The sequence below is a fragment of the Giraffa tippelskirchi genome, chromosome 10 (genome assembly GCF_054371585.1).
Source record: "Giraffa tippelskirchi isolate mGirTip1 chromosome 10, T2T-mGirTip1v1.2.pri, whole genome shotgun sequence".
In the NCBI taxonomy this organism is placed as follows: domain Eukaryota; kingdom Metazoa; phylum Chordata; class Mammalia; order Artiodactyla; family Giraffidae; genus Giraffa; species Giraffa tippelskirchi.
The window spans coordinates 62031007-62052993 of NC_137284.1; the positions used below are offsets into that span (position 1 = coordinate 62031007).

The 21987-nt window shown below is 38.1% G+C and overlaps 1 protein-coding gene across 2 annotated transcripts in view; it reads left to right on the forward strand.

The window, feature by feature from the left end:
* The first annotated feature begins 4667 nt into the window (after window positions 1–4667).
* Window positions 4668–21987, forward strand: part of SDHAF3 (succinate dehydrogenase complex assembly factor 3) — a 76940-nt gene continuing 59620 nt past the window's right edge. For both annotated transcript variants that reach the window (XM_081531616.1, XM_081531617.1), the window contains exon 1: window positions 4668–4860. In XM_081531616.1, coding sequence (XP_081387742.1) covers window positions 4687–4860 — 174 coding nt within the window. In that variant the 5' untranslated portion in view covers window positions 4668–4686. The remainder of the gene's footprint in view (window positions 4861–21987) is intronic.

Genomic DNA, 21987 nt, shown 5'->3' on the forward strand with positions numbered 1-21987 from the left:
CCAGGCTCTTCTGTCCAGGGGATTTTCCAGGAAAGAATACTGGAGTGGGTTGCCATTTCCTACTGCAGAGGATCTTCCCCACCTAGGGTTTGAACCCACATCTCCTGCATTGGCAGGCAGAGTCTTTACCACTGAGACACCTGGGAAGCCCTAATGGCAAATTACACTGTTATTATTAGGTAACTTGTTCAATGCATCTCTTAACATAGGCTGTCCCTGCAAACTCAGTATGACTAAAGTAAAATGTGTTTCCAAAAGCAATTTCCCCTCCTGATTTTTCTTTATCAATTACACCTCCATAAAGGAAAATATGGAAACCTCTTTGATTCTAATTTTGAGGAGTTTTCCCTTTGTTTTTAAATAAAATCTTTTCAACGCAATTATTTCAGAGTGGGTTACATATCTGCTTCTGTGTGCTGAGTCGCTCAGTTGTGTCTGACTCTTTGTGACCCCATGGACTGTAGCCCACCAGGCTCTTCTGTCCATGGGGATTCTCCAGGCAAGCATACTGGAGTGGGTTGCCACGCCTTCCTCCAGGGGATCTTCCGACCCAAGGATTGAACCCAGGTCTCCCGAATTGCAGTCAGATTCTTTACCATCTGAGCCACCAGGGAAGCCCTATATGCTTCTACTTTTGCAAAAAAAATTTGGAGGGGAATGTGTAGAAATCATGATTAGACTAACAGAGTTGCAACCTGAGAATTAACCTAACCCCACTTTGACGTATGAGAAAATCTAGGCCCAGAGTGGTTGAGTGACTTGCCGAGTAACACAGAGGAAAACAAAATACATGGAGGAAGGATAAGGAAATGTTTGCATGAAGTGTACTTATCTGGATTAGTGGCCAGGAATAGAACTCAGATCTTAGTTTTAGTTCATGTCTATTTTGACCACAAAAGGAAAACTGGTCAGCCTAAACTGGAAGGTGAAAGCAACAGAAAATTTTGTCCTCAAAACACAACTCACTGTCCAGCCCACCATAAAAAATAAAGGTCATATACCATTATTCTCACTGTTATTCTGGATTCTTCTCCTCAAGTCCTAACCACACCATTACATCTTGGCTTCTCTCTTACCCATCATTTGCCATTTTTGAGCATTGATTGCCCAAAGCTTTCTGGACCTTTTCTGCTCCCTTTATGCTGAATTAATTCTTTTATTGTTATTCTTTATTAATTTATTGGCAGAATTTTCCCCACATTTTTATAAGAGCTTTGGCTCTGATAGAAGTATTTATTATACATGTACTTTAACCCCAAAGGAAACCAGAAAAAAAGTAACTGGAACAATAAATTAATTTTCAATTTACAGGGATATTAGGAGATGAAGTATGGTTAGAAAAAATTTCCTGAAGTAAAATAACTATGCTGCCATTCAATCCTTGCCATGAATGTGGTTTGTCAAAAAACCAAATTAAATCCATTTAAAAAATTTTTCTGTGCTATTTTAAACAAATATTTTTCCAAAATTTAAGCAAAAGGGAAAAGTCCATTCAAGGTAATAAATGTTAGCGTGCTTTCTATTTGTAAGGCGCTGCTGCCGTGGGGCCTGAAAAGAATACTAAAATGAGTACACCCTTGCCTTTGGAAGAGAGATGTGCATCTTTTTGTCTTTCAAAAGTCTTTGCATAAATAAAACTCTGGAATCTGGGAGGGAATCACATACATTTCCCCCCCCCCCCCACTCTTGCCTCTTCATCACCAGCAGGTCATTTAAGTCACTGACACACTTAGATTCACAAAACCCCTGCCCTCTTGGAATTTGTAATCCAGTGGGGGCAAAGGGGAGGGCAGGCAATAAGCAAACAAGTAAAATATGTAAGTGTTATAGAGAAAAATAGGGCTTCCCTGGTGGCTCAATGGTAAGAATCTGCCTGCAATGCAGGAGACTGAGGTCTGATCCCTGGGTCGGGAAGATCCCCTGGAGGGGAGGGCGTGGCAACCCTCTCCAGTATTCTTGCCTGGAGAATCCCCAAGGACAGAGGAGCCTGATGGGCTACAGTCAGACACGACTGAAGCAACTTGGCAGCAGCAGCAGCATAACGAAAAATAAAGCCAAGAGGGGCTTAGAGAGTTTTTTGCATGATGTGGTAGCAATATCAAATATGGTTGCCAGGGAGGGTCTCATCAGAACCAGACCTGAAGTAATGAGCTTGTTAGTGGAAGACTATAGAGACGTTTCTCCTGTGGACCTCACTTCTTGGTAGGGACGCAAAGAAGAATCTAAGGTCTTACCTGTTGCAAAGGAAGTTTATTAACCATAAGGAAAGAAAGACCAGGTGGCAAAGAGTTGGATACGACTGAGCAACTTGAGCACACCCAAAGGAGAGAACAACTCAAGAGAGAAGTGGGCCACACCACGGGATGCCAATGGCCCCAGAGGTCTGGAGTCAAGTTTTTAAGGCAGAGTCATTTGCATAATCCAGAGGGGGTCATTGATTGACAGCCTTGATTGACAGCTGCAGGTTATATAAAAAGATGCACTAACTACCATGCACCGTCCCATAAAGGTCATAATTAGATGTATGTATTCATGGAATACTTATGAGTGGTTAAAGAGTCCAGTGGCTGCCAAAGGTAACTTTAGTACAAGATAGCGCGTGTGCCAGAGTAGGGAAAGTTCCGGCAGTCTCTGGGGAGTTTTTTTTTGTTTTTTTTTTAACTGGGCCCCTCATGTGGCGAGAGTGGTAAAGAACCTGCCTGCCAATGCAGGAGAGGTAAGAGACGCAGGTTTAATCCCCGAGTGGGGAAGATCCCCTGGAGGAGGGCATGGCAACCCACTCCAGTATTCTTGCCTGGAGAATCCCACGGACAAAGGAGCCTGGTGGGCCACAGTTCATGGGGTCACAAAGAGTGGGACACGACTGAAGCTACTTAGGATGCATCGACTATTTTTGGAGTACTGGTGGGGGCCTAGAAGGGGCCAGGCTGGTAAATTGCTTGGTGAGATTAGGCGGCTATGGGACCGCTAATTGAAGGCGCTGGCTCTCTGGCGCAGCTAACTTCCCGTCTATCAAGTTGAGTGAAATAAAGGTACTAGCCAGGAAGATACCTGTGGCAGAACGTTCCAGGCAGATGGAAGAACAAATATCAAGACACTCAGTTGGGATTGTGCCTGGACTGTTCAAAGATGAATTGGGGGTGTAAAGACCGTGTGGCTGGAATAGGCCGACTAGGGAGAGCACAGCAGGAGAAAATTTAGAGAGCTAAGAAGTGCAGAGACTTGGGGTTTTACTCTGATGAGAAGCCACTAGAGGATTTTGGTGAGCAGAGGAGTGACATGATTTTTTTTTCTTTAACCTAGAAATAATGTAATAAAAAGCTATGTGAAAAGGTGTGGTCAGAGTGACGGGAACCAGCAAGGGACAGCCAGGTACTACCCACAGCAGTGGCTATTACCATTTAGGTGGATTATGACCAAAGATCAAACCAGTCAATTCTAAAGGAGATCAGTCATGAATATTTATTGGAAGGACTGATGCTGAAGCTGAAACTCCAATACTTTGGCCGCTTGATGCAAAGAATTGACTCATTGGAAAAGACCCTGATGCTGGGAAAGATTGAAAGCAGGAGGAGAAATGGAGGACAGAGAATGAGATAGTTGGATAGCATCACCGACTGGATGCACATGAGTTTGAGCAAGCTCCGGGAGTTGGTGATGGACAGGGAAGCCTGGCCTGCTGCAGTCCATGGGGTCACAAAAAGTCAGACACGACTGAGCAACTGAACTGAACTGACTGATGACCAAAGTTGATCATGGCAGAAGCAGAAACACAAAAAGTGACTACCACATCCAATAAACAGAGACGATAGTGGTGGAGGGACTAGTGAGAAATGATGGCATTCTGCATACATTTTCTTGGTGGAGCCATCAGGGTGTGTTGAAAGACCAAACGTGATGGACAGAAAGAACGAGGCCAAATTGCTGCCAGCTTTGATTGGTTACACTCTATCGCCTTTGTAAAAGGTGAAGATTTGTGTACGTCCTGATTCTACATTTTCCTCTCAGACTATTTAATCATAATCGCCAGTATTCATGGCCTTGGAAACAATACATTTAAAAGGTTCCCTAATGATTCTTCTTCAGCCAACCTGACTTCAGCTAAGGGTTGCTACCTGCTAGCTCAGGTCTCACTTGAGTTACAGGAAAGATTCCACTCCTTCGGGGCACAAATTAGGAGCACAGCACTGTGCAAGGTACTAGGTGGTTGGGCTTGTGGCTAAAGAGATTCATCTCATTGCCTGAAGGCAGGAACACTGTAAGACATCTTAAATGGCTTGAACTAAAGGCAAGGAAGGCTTCCTGGAGGAGCCCGATTTTGACGACGGCTTTTAGAGAAAGGGATAAGATTAATGGAAAAGATGATGGAGTGTAACTGAGGGGTGACAAGCGGTCCAGGTCAGACTTTTGGTGGAGGACCCCTCGGCCCGGGACTCAGTCCTTGAGTGGTAGCATCCCAAGCTCGCCGCGAAAGCCACGCCCCTTTGCGAGGAGGACCGGCCCGTATCCCGGCTACCGCTCCCTCTCGTGTTTCAGGAAGGTCCTCATATTAGGACGGACCAAACCGGATGAAGGTCGCGTGCACTCTTCCGCTTGTGTTCGGGTTACTTATATCCGGCTTGTAAAGAGAGGCAAGCGGGCGCTGACTTTCTGCGCAGGCGCGGCCTGAGGTCCAAGCGCGGCGTTATGTCTGCGCTGCACGTCTCGCGTGTCCGGGCCTTGTATCGGCGCATTTTGCTGCTGCACCGGGTTCTTCCCCCAGACCTCAAAGACCTTGGCGACCAGTACGTGAAGGACGAATTTAGGAGACACAAGACCGTTGGTTCTAAAGAGGCCGAGCGATTCCTGCAGGAATGGGAGGCAAGTAACTCTGGTTTTCATCGCCCCAGACCTTTGGGGTCCCTCAGAGGTGTCCCGGTTTGTAGTTAGGAGAGACCGCTTGACCTGCCTGGTCTCCCGGGCCCCACGCAAGCTCAGACGGAGCGGCAGCCTGTTCCGTTTGAATTGAACAGCGCAAAGCCGTTTGAACAGTACCTCCCAAAGTTACATCCCAAGCCGGTCTCTTTATCCCACGGGTCCTGGCCGCAGTACATCCCATATATCAGCGCGTCAAATTCAGTCGACTTTTGCCTGGCACTGAAGGGGTGAGGATGGAGGTTACCAAATTGACTAAGTCACCGTCAAGTTTTTAAAGAGCTTCCCGTTTGACAGCTTTTTGTCCCCTCCAGTGCCTTGCACTTAGCAAGCGCCTGTTGATAATAGTTTTCTCCTTACTAGTTTTCAGAATTTTAGAGGCTTGTTACTGTAATCACCATTTTAAAAATCCCAGTGCTTTTTGTTAGGTCTTAATATTCTCTTATTATATCATGACTGATAACAGAAATTGGAAAAGCCTGGGGTTTATTACAAGCTGTGGGCAAAAATGCTGGTCAGAGTTAAGTCAGGTGAAAGTTGGTTTCTTCGTAATCATGTACTTCATTTCACGTAGTCACGTTACTTCTTAATTTGCATCATTGCACTAGATCTTAAGCAGAGGCATTAGCTCCTTTGATTTCTCTTCCTTCTTTTGAATGAAGTCAGAAGATATTCAGAGTATATATTTTTAAATAACTTTGTTTTTTTTTGCCATGCTGGGTCTTCGTTGCTGCGCGGGTGTTTCTGTAGTTGCGGCCAGCGAGGGCTGCTCTCTAGTTGCAGTGCGTGGGCTTGATTGTCGTGGCTTCTCTTGTTGCGGAGCTCGGGCTCTAGGCACGCGGGCTTGGTAGTTGCCTGAAGGTGGGCTCAGTAGCTCCTGCTCCTGGGCTCTAGAGCACAGGCTCAGTAGTTGTGGCCCACGGGCTTGTTTGCTCCGTGGCATGTGGGATCTTACCCAATCAGAGATTGAACCGTGCCTCCTGTATTATTAGCTGGCGGATTCTTACCACCGAGCCACCAGGGAAGCCCCCAGAGTATTTAGAGTATTTCGTGGGGTTGGGAGCCATGCAGGATTACCCCCAGGTATGATTTGAAAATAGCAAGAAGGGATTGGAATTAACTATTAGAGGGACAGGTATTTGAAAGCACGTAGTAGTGTTGGTTGAAGAACCGAGTTAAGCAATTTCTTACCCTAAAAAGTTGATGACTACAGAAACTACTGAAGGCTGCTTTTAAAAAAAAATGCCAAAAGGGTGAACATTAGGGTGAACACAGAACTTTTTAACTAAGTCGCAGAATTTTTGATTGTACAAGCCTCATTGACGCTTTCAAGAGGGACGTTTAGGATAAGGATGAAATGTAGAATTTGCTTAAAAATTATATGTATTAGATGCAGTAGGTCGCCTAGAGCCAGGGAAGTTGAAGTTTTTTTAATGCAGACTGCTTTCTTTTAATATGGTAACTTGATCTTGAAGTCAGAAGAACTGGATTCAAATTAAAGTACTGGCATTTATTAAGTGTTATATCGCTTTTCCTAGTTTAATTTTCTCATCTGCAGAATAATAACAGTATTTACAATATGCACCTCTAAATTAGGGCCTCCCAAGTGGCTCAGTGGTTTAAAAAAAAAAAAAAAGCCACCTGTGCTGGCAATGCATGAGAGATGAACTGGATACCTGGGTGGGGAAGATCCCCTGGAGGAGGAAATGGCAACCCACTCCAGTATCTTGCCTGGAGAACCCCCTGGACAGAGGAGCCTGGCGGGCTACAGTACATTGCGTTGCAAAGACTGGGACTCGACTGAGCAGACACTCACACAGCTCTAAATTAGTGTATGTAAATATGTGACATCTTTTAAGCCAGATCAGTTTGTGGCAGGACCAGGAGTTTAGCTCTATGTTGGGAAGAAATAAGGGCATTTTGGGAGGTCCTAAAGCATAAGAACTGGGAAACTTTTTAGGGAAACAATAGGAACCCAGAATACCAATAGGCTGAAAGTGAAAGTTGCTCAGAAGTGTCCGACTCTTTGCGACCCCATGAACCATACAGTCCATGGAATTCTCCAGGCCAGTATACTGGAGTGAATAGATAGCCTTTCCCTTCTCCAGCAGATCTTCCCAACCCAGGAATCGAACCAGGGTCTCCTGCATTGCAGGTGGATTTTTTTAACCAACTGAGCTATCAGGGAAGCCCGATAATAGGCTAGAGACATTAATAAGAGTAGACATTTTTTAAAAACTAAAGTAAAAAAAAACCCTGTTGATCAACCCATTAGACTTGGTGTCAGGAACTCAGCTTAAAAGAAATCTATTCCAGTGCTTTGTGGTGTTTGGTCTCTGGGATTCTTTCACACACTTGTAAAATTATGTATGAACTTGAATTTGTTTTACTTTAAAGAGCAAAGGTGGGTGTGGGTACCACTGGAGAAGAGAAGGGGGCAGAATCAGAAATTCAAGGGGACTCATTGTTGGGAGGAGAGTTCTCTATTCCCTTCTCTGATCCCAGAAAACTGTTATAAATATTAGAGCAAGTTCAACTGGGCAAATTTCGATTCACAGGCCATTTGAGGGATGGTAAGAGGAAAGTATTTTATCTTAAGGATAAAAATGTAAATGCATATTTTCAAAGTAGTGAATTTATGTTAATTCCTTACCATAAAAGAAAAACTATTAAGTTCAGGAAAATATGTTGGGATTCTATGGAAAATGATAACTGGTTAGTAAAATACCCATTGTGATCTTACTCCCAAGTCTTTTAAGAGACAACTCTATAAAGAGTGGAATTGGGGATGGGTAGATCAGGCGGGGTTCTTACTTATTATAGAACTTTAAAAATTCTAACTATGCTCAGTTTTGAAAAATAGCTGATTTAGTTAATACTTCCCATTTTTCTTTCTGTGCTGACCCCATTGCAGAGAGAACAACTCTTTACCACTTATTTTCTTGGAAATCAGAATAAGCACTGAAAATTAAATAGCAAGTATGATATGCTTGTGTTAGAATGTGAGACATTTCTCAGGAACAACTTTGAAAAGTGTATTTAATTTTTCATTTTTTGGGCCCCACTTACTGCTTTCTTGCCTGGTTTCAGTTGTTTTCCTTAAGTAGCTGCTTTGTTCTGTGTCTCTGGGCAAGGCTGATAGTGAAAGTTTCTGGAAAAAGCAAAAATTCTTAAGCATTCTTTAGTTACTGATCACTTATTGCGAGGCAGAGTGCTAGCATTGTGGGACACAAAGATGAATAATATATGTATTTCACTTTTATGGTGTCCAAGTTTTGAGTTAATAGATGTTTATAGTATGGAAGGGTGTCTGTTAAAATGCTGTGGGACCAAAGAAGGAATGGAAGTTGAGGCTGCATGTAATGTATGAGAGGACATTTGGGTAAGTCATAGTTGCCTTGTCAAGAAAAAGACCCTGGGGAAGTGGAAATAACATATGCAGAGGTATTGAGGTAAGAAACAGTGTGACTTTTTCCAGGACCTGCAGTGATCAGAATTTAGTGTATTATATGGGAGGTTAGAAAGAGATTAAAGCTAAAGAGGTGACAAGAAACAGGATATTCTTCTAAGGATTTTAGGTCTTTATTTTGAGTCATTGAAAGATTTTAAGCAGTGGTGGTGAAAATGATTCAAATTATATTCTAGAAAGATCATTTCAACAGGAGTAGAAAGGAATGATTGAAGAATTAAGCCAGATTGAAGGCAGGGAGAGCTTTTAGGAGAGATGTAGTAATCCCCAAAAAGTTGGGATTATTTGGGAAAAAATAATGAGTTGGAAAAAAGTTTGCTTGAATTTTTCTGTAAGATTATAAAAAAAGACAGTTTTACAGAACTTTAAACCCTAATATATATGTAATATATATTAATGTAACTATTATATATATTTTATATATAAAATATACATTTATATATATTATATTTTATATAGACAATATGTTATATAGATAATATATAAATATATATTTATAAATGTTTAATTTATATTAATAAATTAATATAAACACAACACAAATATTAATATAAACATTAATTTAAATGTATGATTTATATTTTTTATATAAATAAGATATATATATATAATGTAACTAACAGCCCTAATATATTTATGTAACTGAACCAGGACGGAGCTGTTGAGGATGGAGAGTATGGATTTTTGTGTTACTCTTTTTACAGTAGACTAGAACTTGAGTTGGTGACCAATACAAGATTAGTTAGAGAGGAGGAAATAGAATGGATGACTCTTAAGTTTTAGAATATGATACCAATAACCAGAATAGGGGTGTGTGTGTGTGTATATACGGAGGGAGCAGTGGCAGATGAGTTCATTATCGTTCATTTTTGTGTTAAAAATTCTGATGGGACAGTCAAGTAACGATGTTCTGAAATACATATTCCTCTGATACTCAGGTGACAGATGACTGGAGATAGAGAGTTAAAATATATTACTTGTAGTCAGTCGGTGAGCCAAAGATGTGAATGAAAGAGCCCAGACTGGGTGTAATGGGAAGGTGGTCAAAGATAGACCACTAACCTTGAAGAGAATGAAGGTAGTAGTGTAGTGCTGGAATGTTCTCTTCTTTCCGTTTTCTGTATTCTGCTGTTCCTAGCTCCTTCTGCAAAGCAACATACTGTTTCCTTTCCTGATTATGTTTTATAAGTCTTTAGATTTGTATGATAGTCCTTATTATAATATTTGCTTTTTTTATTTTGTTGTATTCATTTTTGAGACAAGGAAATGCTTCAGATTCATGTGATTGTCCATTTGTAACTCATATGAAATGTCTTTTTCTTATTTATAACTTTGATTATCAGATTTAACAGTTTATGATGAAGTTGCATGTCATCTATATTTAGAGTTTCCTTAACTTCATATAATTAGGATTAGATGGGTATTTTGCAGTTCGTATAATTGGATACCTCTCTTACCTAATTTGAAGACCTCATTTTTTTTTTTTTTTTTTGCTTTTGAACATCCTGATTTGTACGTTGTATTTTAGTTTGTGGGAGAAAGGGAATGAATTACCTCTGTTCAGTGGATGGATTATACATGTGGGGGATCATCTACCAAGTATGAGGGAGTCGTCTGGGAACCTCTTAGTTGCACTGGTTGCTGTGCGTGTTACTCAGCACTGTTTTTGTGGTGGTTTACTGGCTGATGATGCTTGATTGAATGGTGATGTGTTACACATGTGTTTTCTACATTAAGCTTTACCATTTAAAAAATTTTAGCTAGGCTTTGGTCCTTAACTAATGGTTGAAAAAGGGTTAAAGGAGAGGATTTGAAACAGTATATCCTTGGAATATAAAATGTTTCTGTTTAAATTTCTGAAGCATTTGGAAGTTTTTAAGATATTGTTTGTTTAGGGAAGTACTTTTAATTGGTGTCATGAGATGTGTTATAACAGTGCTTATCTTATAAAGTAGCTAAAGAGGTTTTTAAAAAATAATAGTTTGAGCAACGTTGCATATATTATTGACTTTATACTATGTTACTGGAACATAGAGGTATGTCTTTTTATTTAAATGATTTTAAATGTATTTGAATTTATAGATTTAAAATAATGATAATAGCATGATGATATTAATATGCTAGTGGTTATGGTTCTAAAACAAGTCTGTATGTGTGTGTAGAGGTGTGTGTTTCTGTATACCACACAGAGTTAAGAATTTGAAAGTTTTGCATAGAATTTAAAGATTGTGTATGTATAGTATTAATCTTACTGGTTTACTTATTTCATGACATAATTATATTTTGCAGTTGCTTAATAAGAGCAAATGTCTGAAATTTTACATAGGGAGAGTATTAGAATTGATTGAAAGGACTTCAGTAAACTTTTTTTTTCAGTTAATGCACTTAAGCTTTTTTGAAAAACCAAAGTATGTATGCATGTGATTAAAAAAACTAAGTTGTATAGAAGGACTTATAATAAAGGACCAATATTCTTTTTTATTCCTTAATTTATCTCTTCTGGGGACAGTTTTCATTTTACTTTGGTGTCTTTTTTCAGTTTTCCAATATCTTGTGAATTTTGGTTATCTGTCCAAATTTATAAGTAAAGCAATAATAAACTAAGAACTCTGCATATAGTGAGGCGTGTTGATTAGAAAATTAACATTTATTTATTTATTTTTAGGAAATTATTTTTTGGATTAGAGTTTCAGTTAATCTCCCTTGCATTTGCTTCTGACTCCTCTTCTTTACCTTCCTGGTCTTCGCGTTCAGTTGATTCTAGCAGTTTGGCTTTATCTTCAGATCTTTTCTGTTTTGAAGCTGTGACTGCTTTTATCGAGGCTATTTTATTAATTACACTCCTCCACTTGCTTTCCATCTTGAGAAATTTATTAAACTCTGGCTTCTAATGGCTCCTTTCTTAGTTATTATGGGCTGCTCCTTTGAAAGTGTCTTTGTTATCAGATCAGTGGAATTTTGAAAGGGTGAAGAAGTAAGAAATACGCTTCTGTGATTTCTCTAGTGTGCCATCTCGAACTGGGGATTCTTAGAGTTTTCATTTTAAAGATGACGAAACTAAGGCTTGTATAAGTAAAATGACTTGTGTGGAATAACACAACTAGTTGCAGTGAAAACCTTGTGCTCTTACCTCATGATAATGTTAGTTTTGAAATGTTTCCAAAAAACTGTTCAACGTCTGTTTAATATATAATGATTACATATTTTTTCTCTTTGAATTTTTCTTACTACAATTTATTTGTATATTTGTTTTCCATTTTGGGTATTTTTCTTAAGGGACAGGGAAGTTTTTTAAAATCATTTCTATCAAATACACCTCTAGCTTAATAGGGAAATGTTTAGGTATTGTTTAGGTAATAATTTAATGTTTATTAACCCAAGATGCTAATTGGGACACATTTCCCTCTCAAAGATTGTTTTCGTTAACGAAATAAAAATGGAAGTTACTGTGGTGTAACTGTTAAACTGTTGTGCTAGTCAGACAAATGTGTCCTGTGTGATTTTGGGGAAGTTTCTTTGGGCCTCAGTTGTCTTAGTAGGGGAAGTAATATTTTACCCTTGAGATTAAGGATGGATCGAGAAGTTCTTTTTTACCTAAGATAAGATTATATTAGGAGATGAGTTAAAACTATATCAAATGGCTTAACCTACTTTACGCTTTTCATTGGCACCACTGATTTTTCTCTTTAATCTTTTCTTTTAGTTTCAGGGCTTTGTATTACTATAGTGATAGAATGGATAATAAAAATGAAATATATTTTATTTGTTTTTGTAATAGTTACCAATAACATAAAATTAATAATTCCTGAATTAAGAAAAATAATAAAAAGGCAAATGAAATATATTTGGGGTTAATGTGATAGATGATTGATAGCATTAGTATAAGAAGAGCTTAGCTTGGATTAGGAAAATACTAGTGGCTTTAATAAAGGAATGGGCAAAAGGGACTCTAATAAGAGGTCATTCTGATTTATATACAAATTTAACTGCTGTGCTTAATGTATAGTGAAAACTTTAAAGCAGTGTAGATGTCCAATGATGGGAGAAGAGTGAAATTATAGCCATATGATGGATGGGTTAGTATGGAGCTCTTAATAATGGTGCTTCAGAAGAATTAATGCTGTAAAAAACTGCTCATGATACAATTAAACATAAACAGTGTTTATCTTTGGGTGATAGGATTAAGGATAATTATAATTTTCTTCCTTGTATCTCAAAATTCCAGATCATGTGGTACTTTAGTAATTATAGGAAAGCCAATAAATGTGATTTAGAAAAAATGCAGTTGAATATGCTCAGTATTTCTGTTTCTGATTATATCACAAAGCACAGGAAATCACATTCAGTGAGTCAACCAGCACGTTATAAATATATTTTGTAATTTTACCCTTTAAATTATTTAGGTTAAACTTAACACTTCTTCATGTTTAATGAATCTCAGTGATATATTTTATTATTTCTTGCTGAGCTTTGTAAAATCAAAACAATCTAAGTGTGTAGACTTTTAGTATTGTAAATAGCCACTGAAATAAGAAAAGAGAAGAAATAAAAGGCATCCAGATTGACAAGAAAAAAATAAAATGCCGTTATTTACAGGTGATATGATTATGTAGACAATTTGATATAATCTACAAAGAATCTTCTGGAATTTAGTAAGTCAGTTTAGCAATGTTGTATGATACATGACTAATATATAAGAATTAACTGTACTTTTTTATACTAGCAGTGAAAACTTGGAAAATAAAATTTTTAAATTCCATTTACCATAAAAAACTATGAAATACGAAGGGAAGCTTCAGATAAAGGATGTACAAACCTGTACACTGAAAACTATAAACTGTTGCTGGAAAAGAAATATGTGTGGATTAAAAATTAAACTTTAGTTATTACTCTTTTTTCCCTAACCACTAGAAGATATATTAAGAATTTAGAACTTTTAGAGCTGTAAATTGAGATTAGAAAAGAGTCAGCAGGGCTATCTACCTGGTATAGTTTTAAGTCTTTTTAAGCAATGTGAAGAATCTTCTCATGTTAATTTCTTAGAGATCGTGTTTAAATAGTGATAATTCTCCAATAAGTTAATTTGATCAAAATTGTTACTTAATAACTTAGAAATCCATTTTAATTTTTTACCTTTTCTTTTTCTAACTATTGTAGAAAGTTGCATGAAGGCTGACAGTGAATTATAACTGGCAAAGGAGATTGGTTAACTGTTGGTTTGTCTTCTGGCAGGCCAGACAGAGGATGGAAGGTGGCTTGGAAGCCAGTAGGCTTAGGATGGTGATTCTAGATAGATTTGTGCCACCTGGGATTGTCAGCATAAGCCCTGGTAATTGATTTTGTAGATTTGGAATTGGACTTTTATCAGTATACCCAGAGATGACAACATATTCACACTAACTTAGTTCAGTCGATCAGTCGTGTCTGACTCTTTGTGATTCCATGGACTGCAGGATGTCCGGCCTCCCTGTCCATCACCAACGCCTGGAGTTTACTTAAACTTATGTCAGTCGAGTTGGTGAGGCCATCCAACCATCTCATCCTCTGTTGTCCCCTTCTCCTCCTGCCCTCAATCTTTCCCAGCATCAGGGTCTTTTCCAGTGAGTCAGTTCTTCACATCAGGTGGCCAAAGTATTGGAGTTTCAGGTTCAACATCAGTCCTTCCAATGAATATTCAGGACTGATTTCCTTTAGGATGGACTGGTTTGATCTCCTTGCAGTCCAGGGGACTCTCAAGAGTCTTCTCCAACACCACAGTTCAAAAGCATCAATTCTTTGGCACTCAGCTTTCTTTATAGTCCAACTCTCACATCTGTACATGACTACTGGAAAAACCATAGCTTTGACTAGATGGACCTTTGTTGGCAAAGTAATGTCTCTGCTTTTTAATATGCTGTCTAGGTTGGTCATAACTTGTCTTCTTTTAATTTCATGGCTGCAGTCACCATCTGCAGTGATTTTGGAGCCCAAAAAAATAAAGTCAGCCACTGTTTCCACTGTTTCCTCATCTATTTGCCATGAAGTGATGGGACCAGATGTCATAATCTTAGTTTTCTGAATGTTGAGTTTTAAGCCAACTTTTTCACTCTCCTCTCTCACTTTCATCAAGAGGCTTTTTAGTTCTTCTTCACTTTCTGCCATAAGGGTGGTGTCATCTGCATATCTGAGGTTATTGATATTTCTCCCGGAAGTCTTGATTCCAACTTGTGCTTCCTCCAGCCCAGTGTTTCTCATGATGTATTCTGTATATAAGTTTTATATAAGCAGGGTGACAATAACAGCCTTGATGTACTCCTTTCCTGATTTGGAACCAGTCTGTTGTCCCATGTCCAGTTCTAACTGTTGCTTCCTGACCTGCATACAGATTTCTCAGGAGGCAGGTCAGGTGGTCTGATATTCCCATCTCTTTCAGAATTTTCCACAGTTTATTGTGATCCACACAGCCAAAGGCTTTGGCATAGTCAATAAAGCAGAAGTAGATGTTTTTCTGGAACTCTCTTGCTTTCTCTACGATCCAACGGATGTTGGTAATTTGATCTCTGGTTCCTCTGCCTTTTCTAAATCCAGCTTGAACATCTGGAAGTTCACAGTTCATGTACTGTTGAAGCCTGGCTTGGAGAATTTTGAGCATTACTTTGCTAGTGTGTGAGACGAGTGCCATTGTGTGGTAGTTTGAGCATTCTTTGGCATTGGAATGAAAACTGACTTTTTTCCAGTCCTGTGGCCACTGCTGAGTTTTCCAAATTTGCTGGCATATTGAGTGCAGCACTTTCATAGCATCATCTTTTAGGATTTGAAATAGCTCCACTGGAATTGTCACTTCCACTAGCTTTATTCATAGTGATGCTTCCTAAGGCTCACTTGACTTTGCATTCCAGGATGTCTGGCTCTAGGTGAGAGATCACACCATCATGATTATCTGGGTCGTGAAGATTTTTTTTGTCTAGTTCTTCTGTGTATTCTTGCCACCTCTTATTAATATCTTCTGCTTCTGTTAGGTCCATACCGTTTCTATCTTTTATCACACTAACTAAATTATATAATACTGAACTATATGGTAGAATGCTGATTTCTCTGGGTAGGGGAATGGGGCTGGTGAAGCCCAGGAGTCAGAATATTTATATTTAGATCCAGGGACACTTTTTTCAGAGGTGCGTCAGAATTTAGAATTTTTAGATTTTAGAAAGGTAAGAAGTGTGATTGGATTGTAAGAAACACTCCAGTGGGATCTGGAGTGGCACCCTGTAATCAAGTACATTCATATTTCTGCAGCAAAGCTTTCTATTTTTCATATTAAGTGGAGTAAATAAAAGCTGCATGGCCATTTAGGTCAGGATTTGCCACCAGATGAGTTCTAAAAGAGCTTTTGTTTTTTGAAACTTCTTTGACTTCAGAATTGCGAGTCAGGGATGGTGGACCTCTGTTAAGCTTTCTGGGAAACTGAATTAATGTTTAGAAGTTTGCCTGGTAAACATGGAATTAAAATAATCGGAAGTAAGTTGGCATGAGAGATTGCTCACCAAGCCTCACTGTGCTTGTTGTAGAAAACATCCATTTAGTTTACAGTGGGAAACATCGTCGGTCCTCATGCTTCACCCTTTTATCCTGGACAGTGCAGAACACATATTTAGGAAGTTTGCCCCCTCTTGTTACTTTATGTTAAGCACCTTTTTCTTCTGTCAAAGCATTATTATTATTATTAGTGTGTATTAATAGATTAAGCTACCTGATTTGTCTCTGGGCCCGAGACAGTTCAGGTATTTCCCATTGCATGTTGATTTAATTAGCTCAGTTCCCAAGGGAGGATCATATTGATCTTATTTACAAGTCTTTGGTCTTCTTTAGTCCACAATCAGTAGAACTTGAAGCATTTCTAAAATAAATTGAATTTTGACTTCCAAGCTTTCAAGCAATAAAATATTTTTGCTTTATCTGAATAGATTTTAAACATGTACACGGCCTTTTTTTTTCTTAAAAAAAATAAACATACAAAAAAGTAGACTGTTGTATGCTGTATGTTTAAGCTGCAAAGGATTCTGGACTTTGCTTTAGTGATGCTTTGGTGAAGATGAAGCTGCCCACAGTTTGTTTAAAACTATCCTATTGAATGAAAAAAATCATGCACTTCTCATAGGAACTTCTCTGTTTTCAGACTAAGATTGGCAGCTTATCACATGGCAAATACATACATGTATATATATGTTTATATATCAGCACACAGCATCATCAGTGGGTGCAGCTTCACAGCACATACCCAAAGCGCTGACACCTCCCGAAGGCACTTTGTTCACTGCCTCACACTTCCCAGCCTGGCTGTCTGAGGTACTTATTCTGTGAGGTACAGATATGTGCAATTGATAAGGCAGGATTTCTAGCCAGTAACCATATTTAACACCATTCAAAAACACTATGAGGCTTCCCAGGTGGCGCTAATGGTAAAGAACTCACCTGGCATTGCAGGAGACAGAAGAGACACGATTCATTCCGTGGGTTGGGAAGATCCCCTGGAGAAGGGCATGGCAACCCACTCCAGTATTCTTGCCTGGAGAATCCCATGGACAGAGGAGCCTGGCAGGCTACAGTCCATAGGGTTGCAAAGAGTTGAACAAAAGTGAGGTAACTTAGCACACATGCAAAAATACCACAAACATTTAAATGCCTTTATAAAGCTAATATAAGCAAGATGCACAGAATGAGCAAAACTTCTTATTTTAAAATGTTTGGAAATACGTACAATTTTGATATAGTTTCAGGGTGTTCATAACACCCTTGTCTACTTCATGTAAACTACTTAAAATTTCCAGTACAGTTTTAGAAACTGCAATAGAATCATAATTAATTCAATCCAGTGCAGGCAGAGCCATCTCAAAGAGGTTTATTGTGGTGGTTTCCCTGCTGTGAAATTCATGTGGAGTTAGATACTCAATTTTATTTCTCTATCCTTTTTCCCAACCCTCTCCTTCTTTATGTCTTCCTGTCATCCTCTTCATCTTCCTTTTTTCAGGCAACAGCTGTCTCTTTTGCACCATCAGTTTTTCCTCAGTTGGCTAAATCTTTCTCCTTTTTCCTATTTCTCCTTCGGCCTCACTACCTTATTATTGGAAGGCTGCTTTTTTGCTGTCTGATTACTCCATGTCTGTTTGGTCTTCAGTGGAGGTGCGGGGTTCCTGGATTTGGTCTCAGGGTGGAGCATTGAGCAGAGAATACGCCCAGTAGTTGGCCGCTTGGGAGCGTTAGGGGTCCTTCCTGCTTCCTTTAGTTGTTCCAAAATGTTGCATTTCTAGATCATCAAATTTGGATTTCCTTTTCCCAGACGTTGTCTTCTGTATCTCAGAGCACTTCTTAGAACACTGCAGAAGAAAAACAACAGCTGCAGTGCTGATGGGATCCCTGGATTTTTCTTCTTTTTGTGCCTCTGGCTTGCCTGCACAATGAAGGCAGAGAAGCCCCTTTGCTCTTTGGTTTCTTAGGTAACCTTTAGCCATATTGACTCATTGTTTGCTAGCCTCTGGATAAAATTTTAAAGAAGAATTGGGTAGTTTCTTGATGACATGCATGTATGCATTTGAAAACTATAGTAAATACACCTTTCTGTGCCGTTTTAAGCTGTTGTATTTGATCTTTTTGTGTCCCAGGCTAGATTAGTCAAGCAATTGAGACAAAGTCTGTAATAATAACATATTGGAAGCTTGATACTTTTATAGCTACTTTTATGCTATGAGTACATTTCTGAAAAGTTGTTTATAAGTTGATTTTTAAAAATTTTAACTGTATTTTAAGTATACTGGCAGATTAACTATTTAAAGAAATTCTTTGGTTAATCCTTCTTTAAAATGAATAATCAGCCCATAATTTCTTTCTCTGTGTAAACCTGCATTTGCATACATCACATTTGTTTTAAATGGGGTATGTCTACAAATGTCAAGACATGTGTCTAAAAAGAAGAAAATTTAATTTCTGTTTGATGTGAAGAACAAAATTCAGATTTGGCACTTTTGATAAGTGAGACATACCAGATTATTTTAGTTCTTTTCAACTAAATGCTATCAAAATATGCTCTACACCTCTAATTAAGGGGTGGCAAGAAGTTCATATAGTAAGATTGAACTGCAGTATATTTTTAAACTGTATTTTCTTAAATAGTAATGGGGCTGGTGTGAAGTTATATAAAGTTTAAAAAGTTATTTAATAGTTTTATCTCTTCTTAAAGCATAACTGGAATCTCACATCTTAATGATTCTTTTCCTTTAAAAATTTTGCTTTGTCTTAGTTATAGAAGTAGATGTATTTGTTGCTTTTAATTATGTTTGTTAGCTTTCTACTTAACTGTAGTTTGGTGATAATACTCAGCAGTTTATTGCTCTGCTTAATACTTGGATGGTAATTCATCCTTTTTTTACTATGGCTACTGAAGTTGTATTAACCATAAACAGCTATTTAGTCCACAATATAGCATAAATACAGTAGATTTATCATGAAAAAAATAAAAATGTAGTTGCTGTTGTGTAATACTTGAACTGTGCTGTGGTTAAATAGACTTTTACTGCAGGGCTGTCTGGAAGCCTAATTACCAGTTGTTACACTGTTTCTCTGGGAAAGTATATACAAATTAAACTCTAGAGTATTGGAACCTTGACCCCATCTCTCAGACTCTCTGCACAGCCTATTGGATAGTCAGTCAAAGGAGAATCCTCTCCTGATTTTAGATGGGTACCGTTTGATTCCATGGAAAGTAAAGCCTTCCCTCCATAACTGAGGAAGACAGTGGGTTAGAGAACCCTTGGAAATGTTCTGGGATCCAGTACAGACATCTCCCAGTATACCAATAAATAAGGCCAACCATTTGTTTGTTCATGGCCTTAACAATTTGAGTGTCAGGGGTAATCTAGAAGACATTACTAAGGACAAAAACTGGAAAGCAGAGAAGCAGGAGCAGAGGTTTCAGCAACAAGTTCAAGGTAGGACATGCAGAAACTGTTCCAAATGTAGGTCTTGAATTGTGTGAGGATGTTGGTCACACTCTGCCAGGGAGAACTAGACAGAAGGAATTCACCCGAGTTTATTTGTTCCCTCATTCATTCAGTACCTACTGTTTTTCAGGGGATACGGAAGATTAATATGTGGTCAGTATATTTAAAGAGTTTGTAAGTCTGGTACAGGTCTGTGTAAGATAGAATAAGACTCATCGTATTCTAAAGAATAGTAGTTTAGAATGTTGGTCTCAGGGAAAACTGATATGAGTACAGGAGGAAACTTCTCTTTCCCTTAGCCATCCAATTTATGATTATTAGATAGTTTTCTACTCAGTTTATCTACCCTGTCACTTGCTGTTCCTTCATCTGACTCTGTTCTGTTAGATTTTGAAGATCTTTTTATCTTTGAGTTTCTTTTTAAAATATAACTGTCCTGTGAGAAATTTCATTTTAAATTTTTGTCAAATAATACTTTAATGATTAACAGTGCCATTGATTAACATCTAACTACTTACTGTGTGGCTCAGAGGTAAAGCCTCTGCCTGCAATGCAGGAGACCGGGGTTTGATACCTGGGTCAGGAAGATCCCCTGGAGAAGGAAATGGCAACCCACTCCAGTACTCTTGCCTGGAAAATTCCATGGGCTACAATCCATGGGGTCGCGAAGAGTCGGACACAATTGAGCAACTTCATTTTCACTGTCACTTACTATGTGAACTTGGATAGTTAAGCCTCAGGTTCCTCACCAGTAAAATGAGAATACCAACAGTACTTACTTCAGAAGTTAAGGATTAAATAGGATAATAAATATATGCACAGTAGTTGCCTTGCACATAGTAAGTTCTCAATAAATGTTAGCTGTTTTAGCTCTAGTGTGTGGTAGGAAGGAGATTGCTAGGAAGAACTTTCAAAGGTACTGAAAGCAAAGTTTGTAATTTCATTATTCTTAATTCTTCCTTCTCTCCTGTCTCCCATATCCAGTTAGTTGTCAAACCTGTTGATTCCTTTTACCATATCAGGACTCTGACCTGTTGTCTCCATTTTCATTGCCTCTGGATGTTTGTAGTAATTTCATGAATAATTTTGCCTTTAGTCCCTTTTAACTAGCAGCTTGTAAAACACAACTTTGATCACATTATTGCCCTTGTCAAAAGCCATCACTATTTTCCTGTTGACATCTCCTTAACATGGCGTTCAAAACTATGCAAAATCTGACTTGAGTATGTTTTTCCTGCCTTACATCTCAAAATTCTTTGTTAGGTCTCCTAAGTTTCAGTCATATTCAACTGAGCGTTGTCTCTAAATGTGGCCTTATGTTGTCTTGGCCTCACTATTTATTCGGCCTAAAGGTTTTCCTGTCGTTTTCTGTATAGCCAAATCCAAAATGTCTTTCCAAACAGCTCCAGTCCTTTGCTATCAACTCTTTCTTGATTAATTCTCCCAATTAAAAGCAAAATTCTATATTTTGTCTTTTTGTTTTCTTACTGAATGCTGTGTACAGTGTATTATAGTTATTTGCTGTACATCTTTTTCTTGTGTTAATAGAGGGTAAATTCCTTGAGAACAAAAATGATGTTTGTGTGCTTTAAATCTCCTAGGAGAGTATTTTTCTTATAATAGATGCTCAGTAGATATTGTTTTTTTCCTCCAAAGAAAAAATGTGTAATTTTTCAGGTGAAGACCAACAACATGTTGGATTAAAAAGTTAACCATTCAAATATGTGAATTATAGTTTGTAAAAATTAGCAAAGGCTTAATTTTTAATTAAGCAAAGGCTTTTATCCTGATTATGGGAATTCTTAAATTATATTTTGTAAATATGTGAGAATTCAGCGTTATATTTCATAGCATACTAAGCTTATTCCAAGCACTTTAATCCGTGTTTTTATCTAGATATACTTTCAAATCCTCAGGCATATGAATGTCTGAATAGCTGGTTCCTTTTTTAATATGTGTATATATGGTTGGTTTTTTTTTTTTTTTTTTGCTATGTGTAAAACTTGTATCAAGCATCTGTGATTTCTAATGATTCAAGATAAAGTAGCTTACTCTGTTTTTTTTTTTCCATTTAATACAGTGTTTTAAGTGCCTAAGGTTGGAGAGAGATAAGTAAAGAGTAAGAAATTTAAGATCATAAACTGGGAGAGTCCTAGGATAGCTGTAACTACGAAGAGTCTAGGAAATGGAAAAAGAGGTGGCATGTCTGTCATGCAGTTTCCTTAAGCTACAGTGAACATCATCTTCTCTCCAGAAGAAGAGAGAAGATGGTAACAGCTGTGCCTGGTCATTTTCACTAAATTCTTCTAAGAATACTTACTTTGTTTACAAGTGGAGTCATTCTTGCTAGTATTGACTGGAATACTCCAGTCAGATACAGGAATTTTTTGTGTAACTGTAATTTCAAAAATTTCCACATGATGGCAGAAGATCCTTTTATCTAGAAACGCATTATTGAGTGAAATTCAGTAAACTTTGTATTTCAACTTTATCTGAAATAGTATGTGTCTTTTCATATCTCTACTAGTAATTTTCACACTTGTATTATCCAATAGAGATATGTTATTGCCATTTAAAACATTTTAAATGTCTTCACTGATTAAAAATGATTTTTTTTCTGATTTCTTGTGTATA